The sequence below is a fragment of the Falco naumanni genome, chromosome 2 (assembly GCF_017639655.2).
Source record: "Falco naumanni isolate bFalNau1 chromosome 2, bFalNau1.pat, whole genome shotgun sequence".
NCBI classification, from domain to species: Eukaryota; Metazoa; Chordata; class Aves; order Falconiformes; family Falconidae; genus Falco; species Falco naumanni.
Genome location: NC_054055.1, coordinates 90,191,319 through 90,213,677, shown reverse-complemented (window position 1 = coordinate 90,213,677; position 22,359 = coordinate 90,191,319). Strand labels below are relative to the sequence as shown.

The following is a 22,359-nucleotide window of genomic DNA, read 5'->3' as shown; positions in this document are numbered from 1 at the left end:
GGAAGATGTTATCTGTACCTTCCAAGAGGGCAATTCTTCCAGTGAGACCAAGGGAGGAAGGGATAAAAAAATAAAGTAAAAAAAAAAAAAAAGACATTTTGTTCTAACCTTCTGTAGCATCAAAATTAAGGGGCACTTCCTTCTACAGTTTGAATTCTTTCTAGAAACAAGTCAGTATTGTAAACTGTAACGAGACAAAAAGTTTTAGAATTATGGCTCCCATCCTAAAAGTGTCACAAATCAGACACTTGTATTATGAAGGATGTATTTTTTTTTTTTTTAAACTTAGGACCCTCTAATCTTTCAGATCCAGACCCAAGACTGCAATTTCCACCACCTCCACCCATTTTGCTACAGTTGTAAAGGCTGGAAGCTGATCTCATTCATGATCACATAACTGAAGAAGCAGGAATTTGAAGAGAAAGAACTTCAAATGGGTAAAGTTGGAGACCTTGCTTTTCATTAAAAAAAATGGGGGTGGTGGTGGGAGTGGTGTAGCACTGCTTTCATCATCTTACTGAAAAACATTTTGAGAAGTGCATACATTCACAAAGGGCTTTCCATTTCTACGCAGCCAAACAACACTTCCAGTTTGTTCAACATATACAGGCCCCACAAAGGTGTATTTTTATCAAAAACAAGGCCCCACTAGTATTTAAACTCTAGAACTTCACAGTTGTTACCTACAGTCTTCTTGTTGTGTTACTTCATTTCACTGTATTAAGAATATCTCAATACAAAATCAAAATTCTTTTTAACAATTAACATTTTTAAAAGCAACATTTCTACGAAAGCATAAATGCCTTAAAAGTGATAGTCAATTTCATCATGCTAGTTGAAGAAATTCTGTAGTGCAAAACGTGCAAGTATGTAAAGCACACCCAGAGCTCATAAGTATTTTTGCTGAGTATCACCATCTGCAGCAGCTCTGTGCCTGGACATACAATACTTTGAAGGAACTTGAATAGAAAACTAGTTGTACATGTACCACAGTTCAGGAACCTCTGTGTTCTACCATAATTTATTTCTCTGTAGTTTTCTACAGTGACATATGCGATAAAGAACTTAAGTAATTAAGATTTTTAGGCTAAAAAAACTATCCTTTCCACCCTTTTGCTATAATAAGCTAGAACTAGATTTCAGTCAGAAATACAGTATTCATAAACAGTAACTGAAGGTTATTACACACCTTTTAGATGAGGTCTCTTTGTCATTAGAGGTACACTGTAGAAATATGCTTGTATATTAAGTCAGATCTCATGCTTCACAATTAAAAAGTAGCATCCAAAAAGCCCCAAATAAATTACTTATCCCAAACCATAGCATAAGCAGTTCAAAAGGTTCCCGCTCACCTCTAGCAAGAAACAATCCGACAATTCCAGCAAAACCTATCACACCAAGCCTTGGATAAAATCCAGCAGGGGGGTTTTGGAGAAATTCACAGCCCTCTGAAAAGAAGTCAGAACAAAGTGCCTTAATGTAATGTGAAAGTGTTTTTGTGATAAGGAATCATCAATACATGCTGGCAATTGTTACAAAACATAAAGAGTTATCAAAACACATTTAACTATCATGCACATTTTAGATTTGCTGGCATAAAATTCAAAGCCTTTGAGATCTTCTCTAGTGACACATGAATGAAACTGAACATCGTATTGTATTTACCAATTTTCATAGAAGCTTTTGTCTTTGCTCCTGGGCCATCTGTTTTGTTTTGCTCTTTTGCATCTCTATTATATCTTTTTCAAATTAGTGATAAAAACCTTTGCAAAATGGATTCTTACATTTACATGTTAACAAGAATTAGTTTCAGTAAAACACTGTACGAAAAAAATATCACAGAACAAAGGAACAACATAGCATAAACAACAATCACTCAAAGATGGGTGTCTGATGGAGGATGTAAAACTATGAAAAATCTTCCATACAAAAGAGTTCAAAAGACTGAGACTATTAAGTTTAAGGAGAAGAGGCACAGTTATCTGAAATGAGCTCTAGATAACATCCATGCTCAATCCTGATAAGCCCAAGAAAGAAAGGATGCTTCCATTACCAAAAATAAATACAAATTATTTTGGACTAATTAAAAATTCTTAAGAAATCTAAGGAAGTAACCCAAAATGAAAAGGCTAATATTACAAACAAAAGACCTAACACTTGCAACTACAAAGAAACACTGCAGGAACTTTCAGTTACTGGGCTGGGTGGGAATAAATTATGATGCTTTTTTTCCTGCATAACTGTTGTTTTCAATGACACTGATAGACAGATGCAGGCCTCAGATTTTAATTGTTTAGAAATGTAGTGTCAATGATTTACAAAGGAAATGTAAACAGATATACAGTGAAAATAAAGTAGTCTTAAGTGCATTGGAAACTATATATATGTTGATGCTTAATGGAATTCCCTTTTAACAGAAGTACAGTCCTACATTTTAAATTGCTAGTTAAGAAAACTAAGTTGATTTACCTCTACCATGCTCAACAGCTTTTTCTAATTTGGGCATAGCTTTGGCATAAAGATCCTAAAAAAAAAAAGAAGAAAACAGCAATAAATAGACACCAACTAAGTAAAATATTAACTACAGATCATAACTGACCTGACTGGGGGCGGGGGGGGGGTCGGGGCACGCGTGGGGAATAAAATAGTGTTGGATCACTAAAATAACTTTTTATTTCCACTTCCATCCTTCACTTACAGGGCTATGCTTGCTCAATGTTATGTTTCGCATGACTTACAGCTTTTTCTCAAAGTAGTCTTTGGACACAGATGAAAAACAATGCCTCAAAACACAGAAGTCAACTTCAATATTTCATTGAGCTCCTGATCAGGTAGCTGAATCTCAGGTTTCTCAGTGAATGTAGGTATCACAAAAATACCTGAGTTTATGTAAAGAAAGGAAGCACACCACCGTAATAAACTCCTCCCTAGCACTTCACAGGGGTACACGACTCATTCTGCAAGCTGATAAACTTCACTTTCCAAGAGACTAACTTAGGCTAACAAAACTGCACTTCCGAAATTACTTGGAAAATGAGATGTCCCAATAATGTCTACAGTAAGCCAAAGAGCACTGCATCAACCCCACAAACTACTTGTAGATTCTTTTCCAGACTGAAAATATGCAGGAGGTAAAAGAATTCACATAGCCTTTTATCTAAGTAGGGGGAAAAAATCCTCAGTAAGAGCAACACTGCCAACTGTTGTTATGCTACTAAACCTCTGGAGAGACAGCGTAAGACTGTCTATCAGAACAAATTCATAAGCAAGTATCCCCAAAGCTGAGTACAGTCTCGCAATACCACTTGAGCTTTATCTGTGCAGAAGTGAAAGCAGTTGTTTAGGATACGGCATGGGGGTAATATCTTCAGAACTTTCATTTCCTCACTGGCAAGACTGACTTTGCAAACAAAACAAAACAACTTGTCATGAAAAAAAGTGTCATCATGTGACACACAACGTTAACTCTAAAGGGATGTTTGTCTTATTACAAGCCAATGAAAAAAGAATATGCTCTAAAACCCCCAGAGACTAAGTTTGATTTTCTGTCACAGCTCACACAACTGGCTCATTTCTACACTGTGTTTTGAACTGACTTTCCACTCCAGTTAAACAAGCAATTCTGAAAAAATTAAATGTATATACAGACGTAACCAATTTTATTCTCATTAACCTGTGTTACGTTTTTAATCTTAAAGATGACTGAGACAAACCTAAAATATTATTTTCTTTAACACAGCAAGGGGTGGGGGAGAGGCAAAACCAAAATGATCTCTGACTACAGTTAAGCAAGCAAGATGACCCCAAACCCATAAAGTTTACATGCCCACTTCATAAAATGAGTCAGTAAACCACTGCCAGGAAATGGCTTGTTGTGTGGGAGCAGAAGAGCACATCTTATGTAAATGATCGCCACACAGACAAAAAAATAAAGCAAATAGGAATACAACAGGCTAGCGAGACAAAGGACTGTTCAAGGCTTACCTACGTTCAGTCCAACTGGGCAGCTAACCTCTCTCAAATTTCATTCCCGGTTATGGTTACCGCAGGCAACCAAACAGAACTCATGCATTTAGGAGGTCAGAACTCTTAACTACACTGCAGAAAATCCCCATTTTCCTTGAAAACTAAAGTCAGTACTCCTACTGGTGCCACTTTAGAAACACACCGCTAGACTGAATAACCCCAAATATTTCTGAAAAGAACATTTCAGTACTGTTAAAGGATAGTACCACAACACAGAACGTCTAGGCAGAAAGGACACCCTCATCTGAATGGCTTGGCTTTTTACGAAGAACTGGAAAACCAGTTTGCAGCTTAAGAACAGGATTCACAATAGCCAGAGTGCAAAGTAGGGAAACACTTAAAGTTGCCAAGAGGCAACCAGATGACAAGGATGCCCTTGCTTCAAAAGTAAGCCTCAACATTTGCTGGGTCAGGAAAGAGCAAGAAAGTTCTGCAATCTAATATCAACAATTTAGACCCCGATTACAAAATCCTGGTTTTTCTCTATGCTGCAGAAACTACTTTTATATTTAATAAATGTTCAGTATAAATACATTACCTAATAAAATATATAAGAAAGTTTTGGGGTAAGGTCTGGGGGCTAGGCTTGCCACTACTAGTGGCCTGGGATTTTCTGTCTTCCAGAGAGCTGTATTCCTTCCCTCAACATCCCAGTTCAACAAATACTGATTTATTTTCTGCAAAGTTGTGTTTTGTCACAGTTGCAGTGAAGACAACTTGGTATTGCTGCTCCAAAGCACACTGCTTGGTAATTTAAGGCCTTCTCCTTCAGCATCGAGAAAGCAAATTTAAGCACTCTCCTGTACTCCTCGCTCACAGGACAGTACCAAATCCAGACATCCATAGATATCTGAAATAAAATTTAAGCTGAAAGGTAACAATTCTAAGCTTTACTTAAATTTTCTTTTAATTATTTTGGAGGAATAGAAAATGTGAAAAAGCAGTGGTTTATTTCAGCAAATTATTAGAAAGAAACAACTGGTTTTGTGTGAGGAGGGGGTAAATATTATAACCTGAACCATGGAAAATTTTAACTAACACAGTGTTTTGGAAAAATGCCTGTAGAGCTACCAACTTTTACTTTCTTTCTATCTATTAATTCTGTCTCAAAAAAAGAAAAATCCCAGCTCAACTGTTATCACAGAGAACTACTACTGGATGTGATATAAAACCATTATACCTGACACCAGGCTGTATATGGCTCCATAACATGCCGTAAACGCGAAACCCCCTCTTCCAATTGGGTTTGTGGATTCTCCACATATTTAGTCTCACGAGCTGGAGAGGAGTAGAGTGACAGCTGTGAATATTAGCAAACAAGAGGTTAAAAACAAAGGTGTAATTGTGTAAGTAGGTCTTCAGGGCACAAACAGGCTAACCGGAGAACACCTAACATGGAGCTTAACATGGTACTTACTACATAAACAATGCATAAGAAAAATTCAGGTACAGCTGTGAGACAACCACTGTGAGCAAAGTTTAATTATATGCTATGACGAAGATGACTTTTAATTGCTATGCAATTCATCCATAGCTGCTATATGATCCAAGTCACAGGTTATAAATTAATATTAAAGTAGTTTAATAAGAACACAGAACATAATTGTGAAAAATGTTTCTGGTCTTAATCAGCACTTCTAGTTCCCAGTTAACATACTAAATGTACTAGAAATCACAATCGATCATTTTCTATATTTGCACAAGCCGTCATTAAAGAGTCTAAGTAGCTTCTACAAAAGGTAACATCCAATATAAATTTGTCTGTTTGTTACTGAGCTGGAAAATGGTATGACATCCCAATGTTGCAGTCATTAACCACATCAGCAACTGACAGCATTAATCGCACCATGGGGCTGAGCAAAGAGGAACTGTAACATCCACCCGAAATGCAATGGGCACCTTCACATAATAAATACTAAACCACCATATTTAGGGTTTAGCATCACAATTTATTAGAATTACCTAAACATACTTTAAACTGTATTCTAATTTAAAAAAAAAAAAAAAAAAAAGACTAGTCTATACTGTTGAAAATGAACAGCAAAACTTAGATCAAAACAAAACCTGATAAAATTCCTAGCAGTTTATATATGACACTGATGTTTAGTATGAAGAGCTTACATTTTATACCACATTTAGCAGTCTATTATAAACTGTTTACACATATTATTGCATCAATGTGTAGCTAGCCTTCTTTTCAAGGTAAGTTGCAAAACAACTGTATATGCTAATAAAAAAAGCTGCTAACCATAACAAAATACATAATGACACAGAATTTTTCAAATAATTCGATAACTCATGCAGCTGTACTTCCCATAATGTTTTGAAAGACAAGCATTTTAAGTCTCATTTCCCTTGGAAATCCAGTCATCTCTGGCAATCCCAGACACAATCCATTTAACTTTGATCCTGTTAGCCTAACAGCCAAGTCTGGCACAAGGTCATTCCCATACATTTTCTGAAACTAGACAGCTAACAGAGTACAGTTCCAAACTAACACACTCTGTGAATGGTAAGAAAGGCAGCCAGAACGCCACGGTCTGCACATTCTGCTTTGCTGAAGCTGATGGGCAAGCCAATTATTCAGCACATATGTAACCTGAAACTGCTGCTTCATTACTGACTCATGCCAGTGGTGGTGTAGGGCACGCGATGGCCCAAACTAAGGTTACTTCACTGGGGTGAAGCCAGGAGGCTGCTTCAACTATTGATCCTCTCATTATGCAAATTAGCTGCCCATGCAGACACATCCAAAAGACTTAACTATACACAAAATTGTTTCATTTATTTTCACTGCTCATGTAACAACGTCTTAGCTTAGGTTGAAGTACTTAGTTTTTAAACAACTACAAACTCTCACGGATATAAAGCTGTCTTTAGTTACGAACTACAATTTTTTTTTGTTTTTTTTTCCTGTTGAAGACTGTTAAAAGCCTATGCAACAACAATGGCGAGTCTACACTTTGGCATGGTGTTTTGAAGCCCTTGTGATATGACCAAAATATTTGTAACATCTTAGAGAAATAAACTAACAGGTTTTTATTATCACTACTTATTGTATTTGTTGTTGCTTAGGTCTGAATGCTGTGCAGAAAACTGATAGAATTCTGTAGGCTACTATATCTGACTCAAAGCACCGCCAGACAAGAATTTTTCCTGTAAAAAAAGATTTTTTTTAGAAATAAAAACTTTTGATTTGCTGTTTTACTGGAGAACATAAAATTGTTAGAATTTGCCAACAGTACTTGCAATTAAAAAATACACGCTGTTACCTGGATAAAAAACAAATAAAATATGCCTGTGCATTTGATACATGACCACAAGTAAATCTACAAACATGAAAAGGTAATTTCTGAATGAAGAACAGAAGGATGTAATGCAGGAAAAAAATCATACACACAAGCAAGCCTGACGTTACGAAGCAGAGGGCATCAAATGCAACCCTCAGGTAAAAGAAGCAAAACCATAGACATCTCTATTACTGCAAACTGAGAAGCAAGTTTAAAGGCAAGAATACAAAAGGTGAAGAGATGTACCTAAATGCTTTCATGCATCAAAATACAGTGTCTTTCAGAATTCTGTAGGTATTTCCACATAGATAGAAGAGCACTAGGGCTATAACCATACCTACCTCCTCAATTTTCAGCAACTCCTTTTTGGAAGTCTCCTTCTCTGAGGAGGAAGCATAAACCTGGATAGAGAGCAAGCTCAGGCTAACAGGGGTGGCCCCCTGCCGAATTACCTAGAAATATTACAGGAAAACATGTAAACCATTAAATTCAAACAAAACAGCAACATATCTGAACACATCCATACAGACAATGTTTATATCCCCATATGGTAACAAGTGATATATCAACAATGCTTAGAAGTCAGGAGAAAGGGGAGTTGCTGGTACACAATCTCATATGCTCAGGCACTCAAATGATAACACCTAAATTATTCAGATGGCATCTGGAAAAGCCTAAGGCTAAAGGAGACAGTAGATATTTGCATCTCACAAAAAGATGTTTTCTTACTTGAAACATAGTATCTATACTGAGAAAGTTAATGAAAATTAACATTATATTCATATTTTGAACAACCTTGTGAATGTTCATAACACCTCCATTTTTCCACAGTTAGTACCAAGAAGTTCAGCATTTTATTATCTGCATCTAGATTTAGGGAAAAAAATGAGAGCATCAGAACACAATCATTGCTTTCTAAGAATTTTAGGAATGTCTCCTGTTTTCTGTGAGAAACATGAATTACAGTGTATGACAGATACCTGACTGGCTTTGAATACTTCAGATTCAATCCAGTCATACAACACAACCACCACGAGTAAGGTGGATATAAGTCTTCCTATATTTAGGACCTACACTGAATTCTGTTCCTTAACTGGAGAGACTGCTTTGACTTAAAAAAAACAGAAGGTAAAAATCTTTGCTGTATAGTGAATCAAGAATGCACAGAAAGCATTTTCCAACAAATGCACATCCTCATCAACAGCAACGCTTAACTCAAGATTAACTGCAGTTCAAACGGGAAACCTTTCAATGCCTCATTCATGTTACTGCTCCGATGAACATGTGCAGTTACAACCGCCTGTGTTTTGTTGTGTCAGGTTACAGCGCCAGTGGGTCTCACAGCCTGCTGCCACCAGACTGGAGAGGTCTGGCTCTGCTGTCAGCATCGGTTCCCAGAAGTCCTGCTGCTCACCTTGCCCTATCTTTGGCAGCCAGACGCTTCCACCACGAGGCAATTCACCTCGCCAATTTGGCAAAAGATTAATCCTGAAAAAGAAGTGGAGAGCTTTGTGCGGGCTTAGTGTGTTGAAGCCATCCATGAAACAGCCTGAGAAGCACAAGAGGAACTGTGTGGCCAGGGAAGAGGGGATGAAAAAGCAGAAGGCAGCAGGCCCTCTTCCTTTTCAGAAACAGTAAGGGTACATTACATTGACCTAGCTGCTCGTGAAACTGAAGGCTTGGTCAAACCAATACATCCTTCATGCTGTTATGACAATAACTGACCTAGCCATGGGACAGTTACTCTGAAACTTTGTTTCTGTCCATTGCAGAACTGTCAGAGAATAACTTTAAATTTATCCAAACCACATGCTTATCATATATAGATCAGCATTTGCAGCTTTAATTTCTCCCACTGCTTTGCCGATGGAGTATTTATTACATGTAAGCATGAGACTCCTCAAACTCAACATTAAGACTATAGAGTTGTCAAACTTCCTGAAAATGTTCATTTACGTGTAGAGAAACAGCACACAAGAACTAGGTCATAGGGTTGCTTTTCAGAAGGACATAAGGGTTCTGATGAATCAAAGGGTATGGAAAAACTTGCTTAAAATAGAAGTTTTTCCTTATTTGAATTTATAGACTTGTTATTACAGCACTATAATAAAACACCACAATAACTGGATCAACTCCTTCACAGCCAAGGAAAGACATGAATAATCTTTAGGAGTGTTTGCTTAAACAAAGACTTTTCACATACTTTCATTAGCCAAGATAAAAACATGAATGCCACTAACCATTAATAGCTGTAGAATCTATTTCCTCAATCTTTCCTTTTTTCACTGCAAAACTGTTCTGTCACTGAAAAGGCAAAAATCTAAATGCATTTTCATGCTGAAAAATATTTTCAAACAGTGTAAACGATGCCAAGTGTCACCAGCAGAAACAGTAAATCCAAGTGCTTTCAGTATTTCAGATTTTTATATAAAGACACAAACAGCACAGCGTAAGAATGGAAACACCTTCATTTCGCAAACAGGTATCAGTGATTACTGAGCTACACAAGCCGAAACCATTAACCATACACATCAAAATACTGAGGTGCAGATATTTTCCAAAGGTTTCATATTTACATTTTAAACAAAATTAACCACTAAAAGTGAAAGATTAATCTCTCCTTAAACACACTGTTCAAGCTATACTGCAATGGCTAAGCTTATGGGACAGATACAACCACTACTAACTAAACTACCATGTATATATGCACACACTAAAAGGTTTATCCAGCAGTATGAAAGATTAACCATTCTTGTTTTCAAAATTCACTTCAGGATCTCATTTCTTAATTCCACATTAACAACATATTACTAAACCAGCTGTGGTTTTTTGAGCTGTGCCTTCAGTCTGCCGGTCTCAGCCATTCAGTTGATACCAAAAAAGTAGAGCTAACATTCTTTTTGCTAAGCAATGCTCTGCATTTACTTTAAGTAAAAAAAGATACCACGTTTATTCCTTTCTCTAGCTGAATTCAACTTTACCTATAGAAACTAGATCACTCACAAGCAAATTTGATCTGAAAGCTGAAGGGGAAAAGACCATCATATTTCATGAACTCTTGTCCTGTTTTACTGTCTTTCTCAAAGTTCTGAATTCTTAACTAAAAAAAAAAAAATAATCCCTCGAGGAAGAATAAATCCCGTATTAGCTCTCAATACAAACAGGGGAACAAACAGCTGAAGATTAACTAGAGCTTTTCTCATTTCTTCCTCTTGTCTGTGGTTTCTCAGTTACTGTTTTTGTCACTCTCAAAACTGGGGAAAGGAAGAACAAAAGGAAAAAAAAAGTTTCCTCTGTCATACTTTTGTGAAGGCTGTTATTTGTCCTAGTGCTATGAAGCTACTTCATTTTTGTCTTCTTTTTCCATTCTTCCCTCCTATCTCTCAAACTCCAACTGAAAAAACCAAAACCCAAACTCTGGAACACAGACATGAAGGAGAAGCAGCCACTTTACCCTTTCACTTTTAGAGGCAAAAAATTAGGTTGGCCCGAAGCACTGAAATCTGCCTAACCTCAATAGCTATACAGAAGTAGTAGTAGTATGCATAGTACCTAGATCCACAGGTTCACACATAACCCCTTTAATGATGATTCTGTATCACTTATGGACTTCTGAATGATTCTGAGATAAAATCCTTAGATCAGAATTCCAGCAACTGTCCCAATGTTAAAGTAAAAAACAAAAAATAACAAAAAAAAAACCCTAACAACAAAGCTGTGACAACAGAACAGCAAGTGTAGGCTGCTCAGCATATCAATATATACTGATATATTATAGAATTTTAACAAACAAAAAAAGGTATAAAGGAGAAAAAAAATTTAAGACTCAAGTCACCAGGTTTTTTTAAGAAAACCCTCCTGCTTCTTGAGCAGTCATGCCAATTTGAATGAAACATACAGCTTGCTTTTAGCACGAAAGGATCTGGGGCTCCTCTCATGATAAAGGCAAAGACCTTTGAGACAACTGCATGAGTTAAACCCGGATCACGCAAGTTTACTCCTTTTCACAGGGGAGACTCAAGACGAGGGCAGCCCAAGCTGTATGAACCCAAACCCTGCAGCAACACTCACAGCTGCTGCATCTAAGAGGTCATTTTAAATAACGAACGTGGTGTTCATGTGTTTCTGTTTGTGCAACGCGGGCAGGACACACCACGCTGCAATGTTAAAAAAAGAGAGCTGCAACAAGATCAAGCAAACAGCTCCTCAGAGTCATAGACAAAGGACCCCGAGTGCAGGTGCCGCCGGGTAACACAACTTTTTTAGTACGGTTTTAGCCGGAAGGTGAAAAAATCGTTCGCCAGCACCAAGGCCTTCTTGCCAGGCCTCCGCCGCCGCGCCTCGCCGCGCCAACCGAGCGCCGGGGACCCGCTCCGCGCCGGGAGCAGCGCGCCCGCCCCCGGGCGCCTCAGCGCGGGGTCCCGCCGGCCGCGCTGCCGGGCCGCCCCCTGCCGGCCTCGGGTGTCCCCAGAGCGAGGGCCCGGCGGCGCCGCAGCCACACCGCCGCCTCCGCGGGCACCGGCGCCTCCCGCGGCAGGCGGCGGCGGGGCGCGAAGGGAGGGGCCGCCGCCTGCCTCCGCCCGCTCCCCCCCGGGTGGGGACGGGCGCGGGGAGCCCTGTCCGCGGAGCGGGGCTGCGAAGGGACGGCCGGGGAACTGCAACGGCCACGAGCACGGAGAACGACCATCTCCTCACCTTGAACATGGCGGTGCCGAACGAGCGATTCGCACCGGCCGCGTCGCTGCGCCGTGACGTCAAAAAGACTCGCCCGACGGGGGGGCGGGGCGGGAGCTCTTGGGCCAGCCCCCGCGGCCGGCGCGGCCCCGCCCAGAGGCGCCACGGTAACCTGGCAACGCCGCGGGGGCGGGGCCGCACCGCCCCACGCGCTGGCGCCTTCCGAGGCCTCAGGAATCCGGGCTCGGGCCTGGTCGGGCGTCAGCGCGGTCTGTAGGCTGGGAGAGGCTCGGTGATGGAGCACCTCCTGAATTTCAGCCCCTGCACGGCAGGAACATCTCTTTAAAACTCGTTTCCTAAAAAACCCAAGTGCTGGCGTGCTGAAAGTCCGTGCCCGCTGCTCCCTGGGCTTGCTGCCCCCTATGCCCACTGCCCCCTGTACCCGCTGCCCCCCGTGCCCGCGGGCCTGGTGCGGTGACCCTCCCTGCTGCCCCTGTACGGGGCACTCAGGCACCTGGGTGTCTCAGTGCCGGTAGAATTTGGATGGGGCTAGATTACGGGGATCGAGGTAGGGTTCCATGCTTTTCTAATCCTGAAACACTGAATTCAAAAAAGTAGAACTACCCTTTCCTCCACATCTTGATGCTCCTCAGCTTCTGCAGCCCAGGACATGGCATCTCCCCGCTCACTTGAGCAAGTTGGACAGGAGCAAGTTTTCTCCACTCACACCTGCTGCAAGGGACGGTCTCGCATGCATCCCATGCTGTCTGCCTTGCTGCTCAGCCAGAGAAGAGTATCAGAAATGCTGGGTACTAAATTCCTGTCAGATAAGATAAATCAAGGCAATATTCCATCCTGATTTAAATCACAGGAAATCTGTTCTCATCTTTATCAGTTAATAAACTGCTGCTTTGCTTCTTCAGATTTGCCAGTCAGGAGTTTCCACCTTTCATTGTGCTGAAGATCTTTCTGTGGCACTCAAGGCCAAGATGGCAAACACATCAGCAAAAAAAGAATACTGAGTCCATCAAAGGAGGTGACTTACTTCATGCTCATGTGTCATCGCTTTCTGTCCAGTTACTTGGATCTTGGTGCTTGTTATTTTTAATATTTTGTAAGACATTTTATCCTCATACTTAATCTTGGTCACATAATACCACATTTCAAATGAAACAAGTGCCTTGCTTTTACTGAATACCGTTCATTTTTCGGTAGCACTGAAAAATTACCTTGAAGCTTAAGACACAAAGATCCTTGACAGAATTAACCTGTGTTCTCTGTTCAGATTGACTGTTAGGTATGGAAAATGCATGTTCCATAAGCTGTGTGCCACACACTTGTGGTCACAGTTCTGTTAGGGGGCCAATTCATCAGGACTTGGGGTAAAGGGGTGATTCAGGCTGCCAAACTTCTGAAACTTCATAGAAGCCTCTGCTGCCTGGGTACAGCCTGGATGTAGGCTCCAGCAGAGGCTTGGCAGCACCTGCATTCTACTTTGAAATGCACTCACTCCATCACCTCCTCCTTCTCCCTGGCACTGGGAGAGAAGCCTACACTCCTCATTTAGACACATGAGAACACCAAGAAAAGTGTGGATTCACTCTTTATGAGCTTTTTCAGGTCCCCAAAAATATTACAGTAACTTCAAACAGTTAACTTTGATTTTAGAATATGAAGAATAGCACCCTATTAATCCTGGAAAACATAAAAAAATATTTACATAAAAGGTAAAGCACCTGAAGAACACGGTAGCAAACAGTTCAGCAGGAAGGGTATTGTGGATAGACAGACGAGGTACACACCCTCTTAGAATCTTAAATTTTCTTTTTGGTGGTAGATTTTTTTGTTCCTTCTTAAAGAAAATGCCTGCATTTCTTTACTGCAGTCTCTTCATAGACCTGATGGAGCCAGCTATAGCAGGAACAAGTATTTTCCAGACTGATGGGGACATGCTCAGTGTTACATTGAATTGCGAAATTGAATGATGCTTCTCAACAAACTGTAAAATCAGCAGACAGTCCTTCTTTTTCATTGGCCCACTGGATTATTGTCAGGAGCAATTTGAGGTGAAATAAGAAGACTTCAGGCTTATGCCTTTTCTTTTTAAAGCTTTATTATATTTTTCTGCTGTATTTCATAGGCAGCAGCTGATGCTTGCAAGGTAATGGTATGTCAGAAATACCATGAACAAAAGGTACAAGAGAAGATTTAGTACCCACACCGCAGGGTAACAGATGACAATGCCATTTTATTACACATTTGGTTATGAAGGTTCCCTTATTAGCGAGGAAGAGTTATAACTAAAATGCATGTAAGTGACCAATGGGTGAAGAACGTTAATGGACCTCTTTCTCCCTTGCATTATACTTTACACAGCCAGTTATACCTGTGGAAAATAAGCTGTCAGGGTGTGGTAAATGTTTGCGGAAACCAGATTTTGCAGTATGACAGTGTTTGTGGGAGCATGGAGAGTGACTGCTTTGCAAACTACCCAGTCACCTTTCTTGATGCATTTTATTCTCAAGGAATTAGAGAAAGAAAATATTCAAAGCTCAAAATGAGAGGAGAGCCCAGAAAAGGAGCAATGGCATTCAGGCCAGTAACGGCACCTCCTCTGGCTCGTTCTCAGCCAAAGCCAAGTCCCAGGCTGCGCATTCTCTCCTTAAGTTTAGTACATGAACAATAAAGAAAATTCCAATTGTTTCTGGACATACAATTATATATATTTATATGTTATAAACACTTTTTTGTGATCAATTTATATCCAGCCACTATACAGCAATTATTGATCGAATTATGTAACACAGAAATAAATACCTGAAGAACAGATAGTTGTTTTGTGAAATTTTTTAAACCAAATCAATCCACTCCAGCATCTTCAGTGCATTTTTTTCCTTTAATGTGGAAGTTCATCTTTAAAGTGATTGATATGACTGATTAGAAAGAATGGGAAAACCTTTATAAAGAAGAACAATACAAATACATTAGCTTTCATAGCATCAGAATCGTTTAGGTTGGAAAAGACCTTTAAGACCATTGAGTCCAACTGTTAACCTGGCACTGCCAAGTCCACCATTAAACCATTCCCGAAGCGCCACATCTACACGTCTTTTGAATACCTAAGCAATTCTTATGGCCTGTGTATGGCTCTCTTACAGGCTACCAATAAACACGCATGAAAGCTCTACATACTTTGGTGGCAGGAGTAACTGCTGGAGGTGGTTATCTCTGCAAAAATTCCCTGGGAAAACAACCACATATGCCATAACACAATCCAAAACATCGTCAGACAGGTTTAAAAAGGAGCTGAAGTTTCTGCTCCCAAGGCCACAGAATGAAGAGCTTTGGCATGATTGACTCCTGGCTGTTTCTAATCTAAGAACCTATACCAAGTTTCAGCTTTATTTTGCATGCCAGTATTTTTCGCTTTCCTTGGTAACTGGCTTTTGTAAATATTTGTGAAAGAAGTATTTTCTTTAGAAAGCTGCAGCTCAAAGAAGCTTGAAAATGTTGCCACAGTTCATAAACTACATTAGCCCAGGCAGAAATACAATTTAACAAACTTGATCTCTAATCTTTCGCCTTAGCCATTGCCATCTGAGTTTTAATACTGTTGTGTTAGATTGCTTATATACAGTTGATTTTTTTGTCAGGAAAATAAGAACAGTCCTTTACTAGCAATACAATGACAGTTATTTGCCACACATTTACAGGTACAGTAGAAAAAAAAAGAAAGATTTTGTTGCACATTCCTGTTAAAATGTGAGTTTGTAACATTTTCCCATTAAATATCAGTTTATCTATTCATGCCCATCATTGGAAAAAACAGTAATTCTGAAAGACTGGCTTATTTTTACATCCTCCTTCATGATAAAACTTGTACATTTAAAAAAACCCAAACAACACATTTTGCCATGCATCTTTTATTCAGCAACATTAACAAATTTTTTAATACCATGACTTGCCAACTACAGTTTTGCCAGCTTACTTAGAATTTATTTTTGAAGTCTTTATTTTATAAACTGCTTTTCTTCCTCCTGCAACTTTTTTTTTGTGTTAAAAGAATGCTGTTTGGCAGATCTCTCTGCAAATTCTTTTGAAAATATGTAGTTAATAGAACACAACTACAACGGTTCCAATAACTCAACTTTCAGTTGTTAAGCAGCTTCACGTAACACTGTGAGCCTTGCTTTCTAAAAACTCCACACAAAGCACAGTTGGAGGCGATGTGGCAGGTATACTAGCTTTTCTAGAGTCAGTCTCCAAAGCACATGATCAGTTTCTCACATTCCTGTCACTTTTAGCACATATTTATTAAACGGCTAATTGAACTGGCTTTTATAGAGGTGCATGATGAGGGACGTTTCCCAGTGTCTTTATGAAGGGAGTATAGTTTGCATGTTCATAAGAATACCCTTTCATTCTTTCTACTTTATTCACTTCCTAACTCAAAAAGAAAACCAAACCAGAAAGAGGTTGAAAAGACTTCTGTATTTAATGGTACTATTTTATTTGGAGTGAAACTTACCTGTGCTTTTGCTTTTCATGCTTAAGGTGGGTCATTTTTCACCGTTTGTCAGAGATGCTATTTTGGCAGCCACGAGGCCTGAAGTTATACATTCAGAAAGTAAGTTGAATGTTAAGGACAGATGCCACTGCAGAGCTCTGCACTTTTCTGCTGACCTACCTTTATTGGCAGCAAAGGCGTTACTGCTTTCACATCTGGGGTAAGCCAGGACTTGAATTTCAGCATGTGCCGTCTCATCACGTCACATTCTGACAGCACCCAAAATATACTCAGTGCTTTCCAAATAAAGATCCTTTAGTCTAAGACAGGGGACAGGTAGAAAAGAGAAATACATAATGCAAAAAAACCAGCGTAATCCAACTGCATGTAATTTTACGTTTGATATTGCTATGGGTCAACACCCAACCAATACAAATCCTTGACTTCTCGCTGCAGCCATCAGTAGCTCTAGTCCCACATTTTTCAGTTACTCACTTTCAGCAGTGATGAGTAACTCTTCTGTTAACAAGCTGTTAACACTACCAACAGGCACGTCAGTGTCGTGTAGCAATTTCTTCTAAAGCACAGATATGTGCTACCATTAGCAGTATCTTTATGATGCTCTTAAGCACCCATCACAACAAAGTCCAATTCCTTTAAAAATTCCAATGCATCTCAGATTTTAGTGAAGCTGGATGCATTTTGGAAATTAACTGAGCCTAAAAGGTGAAAGGTACTGCATCTGTTGCCAGTCTCTTTAGGTATTTGGTACATCAAGTCTTTTTAGCTTAAAAATTATTTTCACAATAATCCTTCATTTCTCAGCAAAGTGCTGTAAATATCTTTACCTCATTTGCTTATAAATGTATTGTCATCAGTATCTTCACAAATATACATATTAAATGTAGTTGTTTACTTGAATGACAGTTTTAAGTCTAGCAAATAATTTCTCATTAAAGGCATGCATTCCTTCTTTTACTGTGCTGCCCCTTTAATAATTAACAGTGACATGCTGAGCTTACTTTGTTATTTGTAGCTGACTTAGGATGATCATTTTTAAACGTTTTTAATTTCTATTTTACTTTCTACCACAGCACAATACAGCTCCCCCATGAACGAGAAGCAGAACGTATTATATACTTACTATATATACAGTTGCCATTACATGATTATTACAGTCTATTACTGAAAGCATCCTAGTGTGTTCATGTTTGCTGTTAGGAATTGCATTCTAATGTTTCTAACAGTATCCATGCACACTTGTCAAAGCGACAGGAGTTACAGTGATATCCATGGGAACTGCCACTTGCACACACAGAGACCAGCTGGAGAACATAGCATGTACCACGACCTGCTGTGTGACATCTTGCACAATGTAAGTTACTGAGAAATAGGCAAAGATTTGCGTACTTGAACAGTGAAGCCTGCACTTAACGTTGTTAGTTAACTCGACTTAAGCTCTGACTTGCTTCCCCGTTAAGCCCCGGCTTAAAGCACAGGATCCTAGGGACCTGAAGGACAGCAGGCTGTTCTGCAGGGGTTTGTGTGCAGCTCGAACAAGAGAGACAGAGCTGAGCAGCGCATGAAGAATCACCGTTTCTTCTTCACCGATGCTGCCATTGTCATTTAATGTAACAGAAGAGCACAAGGGAAAACTTTTATCGTTCTATTCCTAGAAGGCAGAATTTGGTTTCATAGCTTTATTGGTTGTCTAGACTAACACCTTTTTTTGAGAGGAAAAGCCTGGTTTGGGCTTTTAAATATTTTTCTTTTCTAGATCTTAATTTGCATACAACTCATCAGTCCCCTCTTAATTTTACTCTTACTGGCCTACTACAGTGTCCGTGCAGCCAACATTGCTCTTCTCAAGCTCAACAGAAGCTAGCCAAAAATGAAAAGGGTGTACTTGTAATTGAGAGAGAATGAGAGGTATGAGGCAAAACTGGAAGCAAGATGCCCTTTTCAGGACATAATCCTGTGTTTCTGTGGAGAGCACTCATGAGCCAGGAAGCCCTACTACGTACAATTCCTTCCTTTTTGGTACCATAGCATTTGTTCAGGGTTGCTTTTACACCTTTCCATTCCTTTGCCTCACATTCATCAAAACCCTTCAGCTACTGCTTCCATTCTGGGGGAGCATTTTCCACAAAGGAGTAACACCTGACCTTACACTGAAGTGCTGAATGCTGAAGTGTTTGGGAAACTCCAGGACATGTTTCAGAAGTCTTTCACAATCACTAATGAAAACCGTCATTTAGATAGTTTGCCCCAGTGATATATGTTTAACATGTTACCACCACCTACTACTTCTCAGAACTTGAAGCCATTTACGTTTCAGCCCCCACATCCTACGGAGGGCAGCTACGGCTGGCATAGTTGCAGCCTACAGTGCAGAAGCCAAAGGGGCACAGGGCAGCGGTGTGCAGACTGACACTGTCTCTAAACTATTTTTCTCTAGCACAACATTTGAAACTACCTATTCAGTCTCGTAACTCAGTACAACATGGTGCTGGCACAGGTAAAAAACAATGCTTTCACTTGCTTTAGCAGTTTTATAGATGAGAAAAACATCAAATTTCTCAAGTGTGATTGAATAGGTTCTAATTCCTGTACGTGTATAACAATGCATATTACCACACAGGTGGAGAACCTGGATGTTACAAGTGCTTCACTGAACATCAAGGAACACCAATTTCACAAACTGAAAATCCTGAGGGGTCAATCTATTGCTACAGAAGAATGGGAATATGAAGCAAGTAAATTGTATGCCTGGTCCCAGGCATTATCTCTCCAGGATACTGGATGATTTCCATCCACAGCAGGTGCATTAGAACTTCAAAAGTTAAAGCACTGGAAAACTGGTAACCCTTATAGTCACTTTAACGTATTCTGCCCTGCTTTGAACAAGGCTGCAAACCTGAAAGCACAGCTTCCTACACCGGTTTAACAAGTTTAGCAAAACATACATCCTTGTAATTAATTCTTACCATGGGGAAAAAAAAATAATCTCTGCACTGCAAAGCTAAAACAAAATAAAACCGAGCAACTGTGACCATTTTTTAAGGTTCATAACTTCTGCAAAGTCAGATGGTTCATTATTTGGGTGTTAAAAATTCTGTACTGAGATTTCTTTGGCTGGAGTATTTAGTTTATTTAACTTATGCAGAAGTCAGCCTCACTCCCCTTTTCTGTTTTCAGAGAACGGTACTGAGCCAAAATCCTACTCTTTCAGGAATCAGTTAACAGGCTTCCAATAACGTTGTTAATTGGATCAGCTCCCACCTTTAAGACCATGATAAGTCATTAACTTAAAAGCTACAGTTCAGTTACTTATCATCACCTATTGCTTTTCTGACTACATAATTCCTTTCAGTGTTTTGGATAATCTGTCAGGAGAAACAATGAAGAAAAAACTATTACTTGACAGTAACTCTTCCTGATTGCAATACATGAACTGAGAATCAGGAGGAAAAGAAATGAGGAAATATACATATTAAAAAAGAAAAAAAAAGTTGAAATGTCTTCTCTGAAACTTCAATTTTTGATGCTTTGTGTTTCACTACAAGTTAAAGTTCTTGGTATCGAGTTGCCACCTATGTTAGACAAAAAAGAAAATCCTTGCACAGCTATCTGTAAGAGCCAGAGGAAGAAGCAAGAGCATGTGTGACAAGGCAATTCCATGAAACACCCTCAGCTGACCAAGGACACCTATGTGACTAGGACTCCATCCTGGGAATAAATTAGCCAAGAGGGCTTTCTGAGATGTGCAGGATGACAGCAGAGCAATTTCTTGCTTTCCAGGAGTGAAATGAAGGCAATCACTACACCAACACAGGGGAAAGCGCTTACCAGGGGTCCTCAAACTACAGCCCACGGGCTGGATACGGTCCCCCAGGGTCCTCAATCCGGCCTCCGGTATTTACAGACCCCCCCACCGGGGGCTGGGGGGGGAAACCAAGCAGCCGCAGATGTCGGCCTGCCACTGCATCCGCGTGCCAGCCTCCTGCTTAAAAAGTTTGAGGACCCCTGGCTTAGGCCATGCCAAGCATTGATACCAGTGCCACCACCACCACAAACACAATCCCATGCATTTTTGTATGACTTTGGCAATCTGGGAAGGTAAACACAAAAGAAATACACTGACCACCTTGGAATTTCTCCTCTGAGACTATGGAAGTTAAACATGGGGGAAATACTTGGTTTCAGTTAGCATTATGCAATTCTTTTGACAAAGAAAGGATGGTGAAGTCAGAAAGTCTCATCAGTAGTACTCAAAACATATAAACCGACCCATACAATGCACAATTCACCACAGGAGACAAAGATTCTCACACAGAGAAAGAATTATATGGTTGGTGTTAAGTGGCTCAAAAAAAAAAAAACGAAAACAAACCAATGCTTAAAACATGCCTGAGGACACACTGAAATGGGTGTGGGAAAGGAGGCTGCCAGTTCAGGGCAAAGACCTATCTGGTAAGATTAAATAGTGCAGCAAAAATGTTAACCATTAAAGCCATCTATGTCATTAGAAAAAAAAGTATTTTTTCAGCATCACTTACGGAGCAACGTTACGGAGCAATACAGAACTGCTACCAAGGGTGACATCACCAGGCGACACATTTGACAGACATCAGATACATGGCAAAAAGAATATTGTTTTAGTTCCTCAAGTGCTAGAAGGCTTGGCACTCAGCATGTGATGCTTAGTGCTACCGTTCATTCCAATAGATAGATCACTGAAGAGTCACTGGGTACTTAAACAGAGATCACGATGAGGTTTTATTTTTACCTGTGAACACCACCTAAAGAACCTGTCAGTGCAACTAAAGCACTGAATGTAGAAGTGGGAAGTGTTAATGAAAACAAGAAATTAAAGCTGTCGTTACACATACTCTCTTCTCCCTTGACAGAACACAAATTTTGCACATGCCAGGAAAGTTACCTCACACAAGAAGGCACTCTAATTAAAAGATGATATTGAAACACCAGTAAGACTTGATAGGCTAAAGGCTGGGTGGAGGACCACATGTCCACAAGTATGTTTTGAACTCAAAAGGTACAGAACTAATACAGAACCCATGCAACACTCAAAGCAATACTTTGCCTTTCCATATTATGAAGCTGATGAAATCAGAAAAGAAAAAAAAAACCAAACCCCAATCTGTAACAAAGGGGAAACATCTGCTGAAATTAAGAACATCAAGTCAGCAAGAGTGGATAACTTACACCAAAGAATCTGGAAGGAATTAACTGAAAAGCCTCCTTGCCAAGCTAACATTAATTTCATATCACACAAACACAGATGACTGAAGCACTGCCAAAAAGTAAGGCCACACATTCCAAAAAAAATGAAGAATTTGGTATGAGCAACAATGAACCAGTTAAAATGTGAGAGCTCTCCCTAGCAAAATAATGGAACCATTATTGGAGATTCCTAATCAACCACAGAGGTGCTAACAAGTAAGTTGGCAAGTGTAGTATCATGGAAGAACGGTATTGCCAAAAATACAACCTGTCTCACAGAGAAGGGAATTAAACAGGTTAATAAAAATTATTGTAAATAACATTTACAATGTGAAAAGACTGCAATCACCTTCTGTTTGACTGTATCAGTCTAATACATTTAAGTCCCCTTTTGAACCAAAAAATGGTGACACATTACAATTCAGAGGCCATTCCTCCCATGACACATCCCACTGGGACCAGCACAAATTCATCCACAGCACTCTCCCATTAAACAGTACTAGTCAGTGTAGGACAAAGTCAAGTTACCAAGGGCGGGGCGGGGGGTGGGTGTGGGTGGTAAGTTACTTTATGCAGTTAAAGTTTTAAGTCACTCTTAGTAGGAAACTAAAATTAAAA

At 39.8% G+C, this 22,359-nt stretch overlaps 1 protein-coding gene and 1 long non-coding RNA gene across 7 annotated transcripts in view; both read right to left on the bottom strand.

Annotated features, from left to right (window-relative positions):
- APOO (apolipoprotein O) overlaps window positions 1-12,101 on the bottom strand; it is a 32,572-nt gene extending 20,471 nt beyond the window's left edge. The window contains exons 1-8 of one of the 6 annotated variants that reach the window (XM_040582509.1): window positions 12,012-12,039; window positions 9,557-9,620; window positions 8,731-8,804; window positions 8,112-8,183; window positions 7,658-7,768; window positions 5,207-5,326; window positions 2,470-2,524; window positions 1,353-1,448 (exon numbers count right to left, since the gene is read on the bottom strand). In XM_040582509.1, the coding sequence (XP_040438443.1) occupies window positions 1,353-1,448; window positions 2,470-2,524; window positions 5,207-5,326; window positions 7,658-7,768; window positions 8,112-8,126 (397 nt within the window). In that variant the 5' untranslated portion in view covers window positions 8,127-8,183; window positions 8,731-8,804; window positions 9,557-9,620; window positions 12,012-12,039. The other 5 variants (XM_040582511.1, XM_040582512.1, XM_040582514.1 and 2 more) reach the window with 5 other exon arrangements.
- Window positions 12,102-14,872: 2,771 nt separating this feature from the next.
- Window positions 14,873-20,391, bottom strand: LOC121082871. Its single transcript, XR_005826164.1, has 2 exons — window positions 16,678-20,391; window positions 14,873-16,596 (listed from the first exon to the last, which is right to left on the bottom strand). It is a non-coding gene; the product is annotated as an uncharacterized LOC121082871 (long non-coding RNA).
- Window positions 20,392-22,359: the final 1,968 nt, after the last annotated feature.